Genomic DNA, 12,993 nt, shown 5'->3' on the forward strand with positions numbered 1-12,993 from the left:
ACTATATAGCTTTCTCAATAACATTCATGTGAAGAGTTCTGGACAGCTCCTTTACAATATAATTATTACATTGCAATTCTGTGTAGTTGTATCTAAAACAATATGCCTTTTTTTTGAGCTTGTAGAAGCGCTGGAGAAATCTATGTTACTTTGATTTCACAGGACAGTCATCTGCCTGCTCTGCATATTTAATGGCCTGAGTGTCATTTCTGTGTCTGTTTTGCACAGAGTATTGTCATGTGCTTTCTCTTGTCTTCCCTTAAGGTGACCGAAACAAGGACAGGCCCTCTTGGATGCAGTAACTATGACAACCTCGATTCTGTCAGTTCCGTTTTGGTTCAGAGTCCTGAAAACAAGATTCATCTACAAGGTAGTGCATGTATTATTTAACTATATCCCAGACTTTCCAATGATATTATCACTTGTTTAATATAATTCTATGCTGATAATAAAAAGAGGCAGCAGCGTGTCCACAGAAATATTCTTTTGTTGTAAAAGCACACTTAAGATTTCAAGGAAATGTAGCTTATGAAAAGATGTTTTGAAAGACAATTATAGATACTTATAATATTAAAAATAGTTTGTTAAACTAGTATTTTATTATACAGTTCAATAACTTTAAGGTTGGTAAGATTGGTAATGTTTTTTTTAGACAAGTCTCTTATGCTTACCAATGCTGAATTATTTGGTCAAAAATACAGTAAAACTGTAATATTATGAAAACATAATTACAATAAAAGAATTAATGATTTGTATTTTATTATATTGTAATTTAATCCTGTGATGGCAAAGCAGAATTTTCAGCAGCCATTCCAGTCTTCAATGTCACATGATCCTTCAGAAATCATTTTAATATGCCCATTTAATGCTCATTAAAATTTCTTATTATTATCAATGTTGAGAACAATTGTTCTGCTTAATATTTTTGAGAAAACTGTGATACTTTTTATTGTTGTTTGATGATTATAATTAGAAGTCTTCTGTAACATTATAGATATCTTTACTCTTTTTTTTTCCAATTTATTAAAAAAAAAAAAAACTGATCCCAAACTTTTATAAGGTAGTGTATACTGGTTTCATTGTTTAATGCATATTATGTATTTTATAGACTCAATTTTGTCTTCTTCTAGGGCTTCAGGCCATTCTGCCAGAATACCTTAGGAGCAGATTCGTGGAGGCGGCTCTCAGTTATATTGGCTGCCACTCCGAGGGCGAGTTTGTGTGCCGGGATAATGACTGCTGGTGCAAATGCAGTGTTGATTATCCCCAGTGCAACTGTCCCAGTGAAGACCTGACGGCTATGCAGGACAGTCTGAAACTCATCAGAGAATCATGGATGCAAGCCAACCAAGAGTTTGAAGAGTCTGGTAAGATTCCGCAATATTACATTTTTTAAATGTATTAGTAACTTTTTGAAGGAACATGGTGAATGATTAAAATCAATTAAAACATTTCTTAATTTCTTCTGTAAACACAAAAGGACACAAGCATGCCATAAATGTATGTTCTGTCATGCTCATGGGAGAAGTGCAGTAGCAGTATATGAACATATTATTTATTTGATTCAGAACTTAGAATGAATTGACTGAATGTTTTTTGGATTCATAACTGATATGGTTCTTGGGAGTTCTCACTAACTTAGTGAATAATGACTTAAATTTCAGTCTTTTATAACTTAATAACACAGATGGAACATTTTTATGAATCTTTTATTCCTTTTTGAGTTAAATCTCTTAGTCCCCGTGGAGAATAATTGCATGGAAAATTTTATTTTTATGGATACAATCATATGGGGATAGGCGAATGAGAATCATTTAGGGGTGAAAAACTTAGCATAATTGTCTTGCATGAGATTTTATGGTTAGTGTTCTTTTTTTTTTTTTTGGAAATTAGTCGTAAAGCTCGAGGCATGCCAGCATCAAGTTAATTCCATCATGCCGCTTAGATCTGTGAATATCCCTGACACATAGTGGGGTGACATTACACAGTGATTGTTGTCACCTTGTAACATTTGATGGCTGACAAGGAAGTAGTGGGAAGTGCTTCCTGGGATCTAGTGTCATTGTCATTGTGGTAAACCAGCGTTTTGGACTTGGCAGGCTTACTTGTCCCTAAGCTAGGCACTGAGCCAGCACAGAGCAGATTTTTGAGTGCATCACAGCCATGTTGGAGCTCTACCTCCTGCAGCAACAGCAGGGAGTGAAAAACCACTGCCTAATGACTGCAAACCAAATAAATAAACAACAATCATCTGCTGGAGCAAGATCATCTAGCAGTCCACTTCTCTGTTCAGTTGGTGCATCACAGAGATTTTGTTTTGTAATGAAATTCCTCATCAAAACAAAACTTGGAGACTTGTACCGATCAATGATACCTAAAAATTGAACTAGTAATATTTTCAATTATCTAATGTTTGATTGCATGAAAAATCCAATTCTGCACAGACTGAAATTGTCAGGCTATAATGAGGATCTGTGCTGTTAATTATAGCCACTGAGATCATTTCTTGTTAGATGTTAGGTAGCATTGATTGGGGCATTGAGCATCATAACACGGCTATCGATTTTTCTTGCCGCGAATGAAAATGAAGACATTTGTTTGGCCGAGACGATTCTGCTTTGCTTTAACAACTTGCTAGTCTGTCAGAACTTAATGTTTTTGTTGTTGTTGAAGTCGAACCGCACGTGCTCCTTCAAAATCAGCCAGTCCCTCTCAGAAAAGGCTTAGCGTTTCTTAGCAATTCATTGAAAATACCCTGCTGTCCTCGCCTATCAGTGTTCAATCACACAGGACAATTTTCAATTTTCATCAAAGGAATGAAAATAACGTTCCACCTGCTCCCCTTCCACCCCCAGTTTCACTGTTGACTCATTTTTATCAAACATGACTGATTTCTTTTTCCCCGACATGAGGCAAAGTCATTCCAGTAATTTATTCTCAACACTTGTCTGCCTTTCTAGAGGACTTCCAAAATTTTGTGAGGAGATTACCAACGTTCTATGCTCTGAACACATCTGCTGTGCAGTACTTTTGGAAGATGGACCCTGGCGTTCAGCAACGGTTTCAACTGCTGGAGACTAGCACTCAACAGCTGCTCAGCAAAGCACACCGGATTGTCGGCAAACTCTTCAAACTCTGCAAAAGGTGTCGGACTCAGCCCAAAATATCTGTGCCCAGAGAGAGGTAAGAGATGAGCCATGTTCCTAATGGGTTATAAATGGAAATGTCCGTATTTATAATTGATTGTAAAGTGATGAATGGTGAAAAAAATAGTTTGTCATTGCTTCCTGAAGGATTCAGGGTTGAACAGACATTTTTGGGTAACATTTTACAGCAAGATTCCATTTTTTAATGTCAGTTAATTAGGTATCACAAACAAACAATTACAGCATTATTATTCTGTTGATCCCATTGAAAACGTTTTTTATCAAATTCATTTTCAGAAAATCTTTCTTATTCTTAGTTTTAGAAATATGGATCTGTAAAAGGATTGTAAAGTATTTATCCAAATTTATTTTAAGAGTTTTTAGGAAAATGGGCCTGTAAAGGGATTAAAATGTAAAAATACTTTCTTCCTGAAGGATTCAGTGACTTTTCTTGTAACATTTTACAATAAAGTTCTGTTTGTTAACAGTAATTAGGTATCATGAACAAACAATTATATATAGATATTATAGCATTTTTTTTAAACTGCAGTTCTAGTTTAAGATTTGTTTTATTCTGTTGATTTTAAATGTTAATTACTGAAGTTTCTTTTTCACCTTGAAAACAGCAAAGCTGTTGTGGCATTAATAATAAAAACAAACATTAAGGCAGTTTATTATTATTGATAAAAAAATAACAACAGTATTTAATAAATGTTTGTTCATATAACCAATGCTTGCTTATGAGACACCAAATTTTGGTGTCTGCATCAAAAAAAAAAAAAAAAAAAAAAAAAAAAAATTAATTTTATTATATATATATATATATAATAATTTTAAATACATATTCCATCGTCATTCAGCGCAACAGATTTATGTAAAAATGAAACAATGTACTTATCCTGACCTCTACTTTATATAAGAAAAAGTGATCATACTAAATTGTATTACATTTTAAATGATTAAAAACGTTTTGGGTTAAAGTTGGATTTGGTGGATTTGTGGAATAGTGTCAACAATTGGTAAAGATTTTAAATGACAATGAATTTGTTTTTGGTGGCTGATTTAACTTTACACTTTCTAATATAAAAAGGATACATTATAATAAATGTGTTAAACTTTATTTAAACTTTTACAATTTTGATGCTTGAAAACCCCTTTTTTGACGCTTATAAAACTTGAAATATTAAAAATATATCAATATATGACAAAATTAATATTACCCAAGGCAGTAAATGTATTTGTGTTTATTATTAGTTCATGATACCTGATGCATTAACTGATTTTAGCAGACCTTACTGTAAAATATTATTATTACTATTTTTTTTCTTCACAGAATCACAAAATGTTAAGAAAATCCAAAGGCCAAACCCTGAGTTCTGCTATAACATCTTTATTCATCACGATGTCACATGCATATATTGTGCTGTTGCACTGAATCTTTCTTTTGATCTTTTTCCAAATGGATGAACTTCTAGGAGATTTAAAATGCATGTCCTCCGAACTAATTAATTAAGAAATGCCTTTAACACACTACTCAGTCCATATCTGAGGGCAATAGTGGCAAACATAATTGTGTTAAGTCTAGTTCCTTGGCTGAAGTCCCAGCCTCTCTGAAATGATAGAGACTGTCCCATCTAATCATTTCAGGAGTTAGCGGGTGAATAGGTTTTATCTTCCCATCTTTAGGCTAAAGTGCAGGTTGTGTTTTAATGGAAGACATGGGAAACAGGTAATTTATGGGCTCTGCACTGGCATGATAATGCAGTGCCTTTGGTAAGGGCTGGGGAAGGAGAAAGTTCAAGACTGAGGTCTGAAACTGAATGTTCAAAAATGGTAGAGGGTCAGGGCTGAAAAAATGAGAATTATGCAAACCACGCAGGCAGCCAAGTCAAGTGGAAACTGCTTGAGTCAGATGAGGTGAACACGAAGCCTAAAGCGATGATCAGCTTCACAGTTGAAAGTTCTTGGTTCATTAATATTCATATTGACATCTCAAAGACATACTATTCAGATATCCCCATATTATCACTTACGCTGGCTGGGTGCTCTGGGACAACATGTAATACAGATGCTGCAGATCCAGCAACGTATAGAAATCCTCTGATATATACTTTATTCCTTGGAAGAGACAATAAGATTTTCTGATTTGCAATTTTGCACTAGAAACATCTAGAATACTGGAAAATTTGTGATATATTTTCTTGATGCATGGTAATAGTTATATAAATGAAAGATCATACTATTTGATAACATTTTTGGTCAGCATAAAAAAATAATAGAATATACATTGGGGTTTTTTAAAGGTTTTTTTTTTTTGTTTTTTTTTATGACTGCATGCAGTAATATTATGAAATATTGCTTACTTCAATGTTCAATTTTACTGATATGAAAAAAGGAAATCATAGTTTTTATTACACAAGTTTATAGAGTATCTCACAATTCTGACTTTATTTCTCAAAATTTTGAGATTATATTCAATTCTGACTTAATCACAACTGCAAGTTTATATCAAAAGTTTATATATATATATATATATATATATATATATATATATATATATATTTTAGTATACACAAAGATTTGTGTAATATTTTCTTGGTGTGTGGCAACAGTTATACACTTTATAGATCATATTAGTTGGTAAAAAAAAATAACTACAATTACATAAAAAAATTACCTTTAAATACCTGAAATATCTTTGTATGTTTTTTAGCATAATATTCTGGAAAATTGGTGTTACATTTTCTTGGAATACAGCACCAGTTTGATATAGATTTTAATCGGTATTAAAATAACAATGGACATTTTTAAAAGGCATTTTCTTAAAAAATGGTATAGTCTAACTCAAATATTGCTTTTGTCAATGTATAATGTTACTCTTTTGAAGAAAAAAAATGAAATGGCAAATTTTTGCAGTGGAAAAAACAATTGCTGTTTAAATTACAGCAATTTAGAGTGAACATTTGAACTTTATTTTAGTGTCTGCATTGAATTAACACACATTGCACAAACAATAACAATTTGCAAGTTGCTTCAGGAAATAATTACATGATTAATTAGCTTATTAAGCATGCATAATTAATGATTATTTTAATATTAGTCTATCTTATAAACCTGTTAGTTAAAATGTGAAGTAAACAAAGGAAAAGTGATGCACTTGACTTTATCTTGCAGCACTGGTGAAAACAAACATTTCCATATATGAGAATAACATCAGCTCTCAAGTCCAAATGTACAGTACAGTATACTTATACTTTCCAAAGTTTCCTATCTTGGGACTGAGGAGTCTAGGGCATGAGAACAATAACAGCATGCGTTTGAAATGTTTCTACAATCTGCCTTGATCTATCTTCAAGAGCATCCTTCTTCTTTGATAACATATGATTCAAGTTGCAGCAAGAAGAATAAAGCAGACAAATAGAAAAGACATTTTATTAGACTGCTTTTGAGTTTCTGATTTACTGTTTTGTTTTCTCTGTCAGTTCATCATTCACACTTGATTTATTTGATTTTCACACTTCCTTAAAATTACTTTTTTTTTCATTCCTTTTGTCAGGCAGAATTTATCAACAACTTGATAAATTTGTTCATAAAATGCATTCCTATTTATCTGATTGTTTGTTTTGCTTTATGTTTGCATATTACTTTGTCTTTCACTATTCCTTTAAACCGTATTGGTGCTTTAAAATAATCAAATACATTACACTGTGAATATGATAGTTGGTTTTAAGTGATTATACTGCCTGACAAATGCATATTCCTTCATGGCTGTAATTTCCATAAGAAGAGCAAAAATGCCTATTTAAGCTATTGTTGTTCTTCCATCGGATGTTTTAGGGTCTAAAAATATGGAAATTTTGGAGCAATTGTTTTCTCATGGAATGAATGTGCATGCACATGTTTTGTCTCTGGTGTGTATTTCCGTTTCGCTGTCAGTGAAATATGCTGACAGGCTGCTGAGATTTCCTCCATTGCCAACCACCTGCATACTGACTGTCTCTTAGGCAGCCTGGTGCCATGAATATTTATACATTCTGTTGCCATCACTTATGTTTTAATCCAGAGTAAACTGTTTTTCTCTGCGCAAGTAGAAATTCCATGCAATGAAAATCTTCAGCTATCTCACAGGATAGCATAACAAAAAGGACTCTGAAATTGCTGAAATAGATTTTTCGAACTGTGAAAAGAAGAGCTGCTGCATAAGTCAAGCCTTGAAAATAATGAGTTGTTTATCTAAAAGCCAGTTCAGAGGAGAATTAAAAATATTTTGGGCCTTAAAGGAACACTCCACTATTTTTGAGAGTGGGATCATTTTCCAACTCCCCTTGAGTTAAACAGTTGAGTTTTACCTTTTTAGAATCTATTCAGCCAATCTCCGGTCTGATGGTAGCACTTTTAGCTTAGCTTACCATAGATCATTGAATCTGATAAGACCGTTAGCATCTCGCTCCAAAACAACTAAACAGTTTCGATATTTTTCCTATTTAAAACTTGACTCTTCCGTAGTTACACTGTGTGCTAAAACCAATGGAAAATGAAAAGTTGCCATTTTCTAGGCCGATATGGCTAGGAACTATACTCTCATTCCAGTGTAATAATCAAGGAACTTTGCGCTGTGTAATATCATTGCACCTGCTGAACCCATGGTATGGCAGCAAAGTTCCTTGATTATTACGCCGGAATGAGAGTATAGTTCCTAGCCGTATCGGCCTAGAAAATTGTAACTTTTAATTTTCCATTGGTTTTAGTACACAATGTAACTACTAAGTCAAGTTTTAAATAGGAGAAATATCAAAACTCTTTGGTGATAATGGTCTAATCAGATTCAATAATCTATGCTAAGCTACAGCTAGAGTACTACTGCCAGTCCCAGAGATCAGCTAAATGGATTCAAAAATGGTAAAACTCAACTGTTTAACTCTAGGGGAGTTGGAAAATGAGCCTATTTACAAAAATAGTGGAGTGTTCCTTTAAATATGCAGAAGTGTCATCCTCTTAAGCTTATGATTTATCTTTCAATTAAGATTTTTAACTAGTGACATTAATATGTGTCAAAAATTGCATTCAGTATGGCTTAATTTCATAGACTTGGTGCAATGACACAGACGTCATTTATTTTTTTAACTTTTTAAATGCTGCACCAGTTGAATTTGTACTGTTATTGTGTTTGGAAAACAAAGTGAAATGGAAAATGGGAGATTTTAGCTGATGTTTACAATTTGACTTCATGTGACAGATCGTGCTGATCCACTCCACTGAGTTCATTTGCCAGTGGCTTCAGAGAAATTCATTACAGTGTCTGAATATGCATGTTATGTTAATTTTTGGAGGATGGCATTTTTTCATGCTTATAAAATGGATGAAATTATTTGGAAATAATGTAGTGTATAGGGTAAGCATTGATTTTTCCAAATTTTCTTCTAAAACTATCTATTATGAGAGAGAGAAAAAACAAGCTGTATTTTTCAAAGAATCAAGTACTTTCATGTCTCAAGCTTAGGGCATTTTATACAGTATATACTTTACTTTAGTGTTCAGCTGCTTTCCTTTTACACACACAGACACACACGCGCACACACACGCACACACACACACACAGTTACTCCAATCTGGTAGATTATTATCTTTTTGATTTAACTTTTGATGTGCAAAGAACAAATGCCACACTGGACCACAAAACCAGTCATAGGTGTAATTTCTTTTAAACGGCATTACAGCATCTGAAAGTTGAATAAATAAGCTTTCAATTGATGTATGGTTTGTTAGGATAGGACAATATTTGTCTGAAATACAACTATTTGAAAATCTATTTGGAATCTAAGGGTGCAAAAAAAATCTAAATATTGAGAAAATCGCCTTTAAAGTTGTCCAAATGGAATTCTTAGCATATTACTAATCAAAAATGATGTTTTGATATATTTCTTAATGGAACATGATCTTCACTTAATATCCTAATAATCTAAAAGAAAAAGAAAATAAAATTTATAATTTTGACCCATACAATGTATTTTGGCTATTGCTACAAATACACTATTTCAGCTACTATTTCATTAGGCTCTAAGGTTCTTGGAGATTGAGCAAAATAAAACATGTTCCTATGAGCTTCAAGTACCCTGATTAATTTTTGTGACATCTTCAATGTTGCTACTTTCAGTACTTAAACTTTACACTTTATCTATGATGAAACTAAGTATAATTTACAAATTTGGAGACAATCTGACTTATCACATTCATTCCTTCACCATAGGCCTCTCAGCTACTGGCTGAGGTATATCCTCTCCATCATGTACTGCAGTGAGAACAATCAGATAGGCTCCTACATGGAGGAAACGCGGACCTGCTCCTGTCATTACGAGCACCCGTCCTGCCAGGGTGTTATCCCGTGCGCTGTAGGCGACGGCCCTCACTGCGCCTCCTGCTCCTACGAGAACCGCTCTCGCTGTGCCAGCTGCAATCCCGGCTACATGCTGAGCCAAGGGACCTGTAGGAATACCATCCCGGATTCTACCGACAACTACATTGGGTTCGAGACGGACCTTCAGGACATGGAGCTGCGCTATCTGCTGCAAAAGAAGGACGGGCGGATCAGTATTCATGCCATGTTCATAAGCAATGACGTCAGACTCAACAACTGGTTTGATCCCAGCTGGAGGAAGAGGATGCTGTTGACGCTAAAGAGCAACAAGTTCAAATCTAGCCACGTTCACATGCTCCTAGGGATCTCCCTGCAGATATGCCTTACTAAAAACAGCACCCTGGAACCTGTGCTGTCCGTCTACATCAATCCATTCGGAGGTAGTCATTCTGAGAGCTGGATCATGCCAATTGACCAGAACAATTACCCTGACTGGGAAAGGACCAAGTTAGACATCCCGCTTGACTGTTATAACTGGACCCTGACTCTGGGAAACAAGTGGAAGACCTTTTTTGAGACAGTACACATTTACCTTAGGAGCCGCGTCAAAACAGGATCGGCTCAAGGGAACGGCAGCGTCCATTTCGAGCCATTGGAATACATGGACTCGTCCCGTAACCTAGGCTACATGAAAATCAACAGTATGCAGGTGTTCGGATACAGTATGCACTTTGATCCGGATGCCATTCAGGACTTGATCCTGCAGCTGGACTACCCATACACGCAGGGCTCGCAGGACTCGGCCTTGCTCCAGCTGCTGGAGATCCGAGACCGGGTCAACCGACTCTCTCCACCGGGCCAGCAACCTCTGGATCTGTTCGCCTGCTTATTACGCCACCGTCTCAAACTCTCTACCACTGATGTGGTCCGAATCCAGACTGCTCTTCAGGCCTTCAGTGCCAAGCAGCCCAACTCAAAGGAGTATGAAACTACCAAACTATGTAGCTAAAAAGGCACTACAAGGTAGCAGTATATTTGTAGCTATTTCAGTAACTGTAGTTAAATGGCCTGATATACAGTACATTCAGAAAAAAAAACATTGGACATCTGCTGGGATACAGTGTTGATGGTGATGCCACAGTTCTGGTTTGAAGCACTGATGTAATGATGTAATGGGCCACTTAAGAAGAATGGCCAAACCCTTTGCCTTTTCTTTTCTTAACTGCAATGATGATTTACAATAACTCATTGCGTGATGACCTCATGTCTGTTTCTGCAGAATTTAGCATCAGCTAAATTAACCCTGTCCTGATAAACAATGTGTGCGGTAGGACTCATCCGGGAACAGTCTCTTGACTTTTATTTTCACCTCTTTATTCTCTGCAAGCATAACAGAGACCGTAAACACATGGTGAGCCAAACCTTGTTAGTGTAATCAGGGTTCCTGCTGCGTCTGGGCAGAATTCCGACTTTATTTTAGTTTTTTTTTTTTTTTGTCTTTTCTATGCTGTCTGTCAACACTGTAACTCTCAAAAATATCAGTATCCTAATCAACAATAGATGGTTTTGTTGATGCTTAAAGTATTTTTATGGTATTGGTTGGAATATGAATGTAGGAGGAAAGCGGTTTAAAAATCTCAACACCGTTAGCAAGGTACTTATTATATATGCTGTTTCATGTACATTTATTTTTATAAAATCTATTATTTGTGACAAGTTACAAAGGTAATGTCCATACAATGTATAGAACATGAAATTGTTAATACTCTAAATAAAAGTCATTTTTATGTGCCGTCTGTAAATACTTTAATTGTTTGAATTGCACATTGAATTTATGAAATATTTTTATTTAAAGGTTTTGTTTAGAATCTGTTAGTCTTAAATTATACACACATGTACAGTCTTGAGAGTTTAAATAAATAAGTATATATTTATATATATTTAAAATATATTCAAAAATATTTCAGACTCTCTCTGTATAGATGGTTTTTAGTAAATAGAAGTACATCTCCTCACCTATCCATATGCTTTTTAAAAAAGCTGGCAGGCAATTCTTTCTGAGAAATGATTCCTTGAGAGAGCCAATTCATCTATGAGAAAAGCTTGACAACTTGCATGTCTGGAGAAAAAAAAAACACATTAAAAGCAAAGCCCTCGACTGCTTTTTGGAATAAACACCTGATGACTAGTCCCTCATCTTATTTTCTTTAGATCACCTTGAGATGAAGTAAGCCACGTCATTAAGGAACAAATGATGAAAAAGTTAAACAACTCTTTTTCCTTCAGAGATAACCGAAAGTTACATGAGTTATTGATAAGTCAGCCGTGATATGTCTCAAGAAAGGGCCTGGCAAAAACATGCATTTAAAGGGGCGACAGAAGGGGCCAAGTAATTAATCATTACAGAAAGCAGTTATCAGGAATGCAGTTCACAGATATGATGACGAAAATTTTGTGATGAACAACTGGGACATATTGCACATCAGACACATCTGGAGGGACATCTGTTTTCTGCATATCCAGTTCTACAATGACAGGAGAATGATTTCCGCCTAGCCAAATACAAAAATTGTGCATTTACAGTAAACAAATGCATGTTAGCCAGGAGACAGCAGAGATCATTTTCTTTGAGGTTTCTCTTGCAGTCTTCATTCTTAAAGGATTAGCTCACCCACAGATGAAAATTCTGTCACTATTTAATCACTGGTGCAGTGTCATTGAAAACATATAGTTTTTTTTTACTTTTTTGTTTATGTTGCACAAAAGGAGAAAGTTTGAACAATGTTCTGGTGCAATTGCGGTGAATGAGAACTAAGGTTTAGTGATCCAATCACAATGGTTAACAGCCTACCAGGGTGGAAGATTATCCATGAATAATGACTTACATTTCGGTATTTTACTCACTTGGAAAACTTGGAGACTTGGAGGCTGCGCGCCTCGCACAATTGCAAATTATTTAACTTTTCCACTCAAGTCGAGCCTGGGGTGTGAGACATACAGCATCGTCTGCGATAATATGTTAATTGTTATTGTAATGATGTGCAATATGACGTTATCAATTAGGCTATATCACAAAATCACAGCACACACATTAATTTATTAGTCTATTAAATTTTTATTTAATGTAGGCATAGTTAATTTAATCTATATCACACAAAGAGTACCGTTTTTTTCTGCAGATGCATGAACACATTAAATAATAAATTTATACAAGTTCAATAAAGCAATACATCACTTTTAGACATAGTATTGCTTGTTTTTGCTCAATTTGCCAACAAAAGTAGTTCCAAACAGATCACAGCACTGTTTTGTGTCTCTGAGCAATGGACGGCGTTTACTTATTTAATGAATCATCTTTTTGAATGAATCAGCTGAATAAATGATTAAGTGATTCACTCATTGACAAAGTCAGATGCTTCGTTCCTGAATGAATCAGCTGTTTGAATGAATCGGTTAAATCTCAATGACTCACCCGTTAAAGGGTTAGTTCAT

General features: G+C 34.9%; 1 protein-coding gene across 2 annotated transcripts in view; it reads left to right on the forward strand.

Annotated features, from left to right (window-relative positions):
• Nucleotides 1-11,292, forward strand: part of brinp3a.1 (bone morphogenetic protein/retinoic acid inducible neural-specific 3a, tandem duplicate 1) — a 30,837-nt gene extending 19,545 nt beyond the window's left edge. For both annotated transcript variants that reach the window (XM_059570913.1, XM_059570914.1), the window contains exons 5-8: nt 265-370; nt 1,131-1,367; nt 2,961-3,183; nt 9,394-11,292. In XM_059570913.1, coding sequence (XP_059426896.1) covers nt 265-370; nt 1,131-1,367; nt 2,961-3,183; nt 9,394-10,510 — 1,683 coding nt within the window. In that variant the 3' untranslated portion in view covers nt 10,511-11,292. The remainder of the gene's footprint in view (nt 1-264; nt 371-1,130; nt 1,368-2,960; nt 3,184-9,393) is intronic.
• The last annotated feature ends 1,701 nt before the right edge of the window (nt 11,293-12,993 follow it).

This window comes from Carassius carassius, chromosome 17 (genome assembly GCF_963082965.1).
Source record: "Carassius carassius chromosome 17, fCarCar2.1, whole genome shotgun sequence".
Lineage (NCBI taxonomy): Eukaryota > Metazoa > Chordata > Actinopteri > Cypriniformes > Cyprinidae > Carassius > Carassius carassius.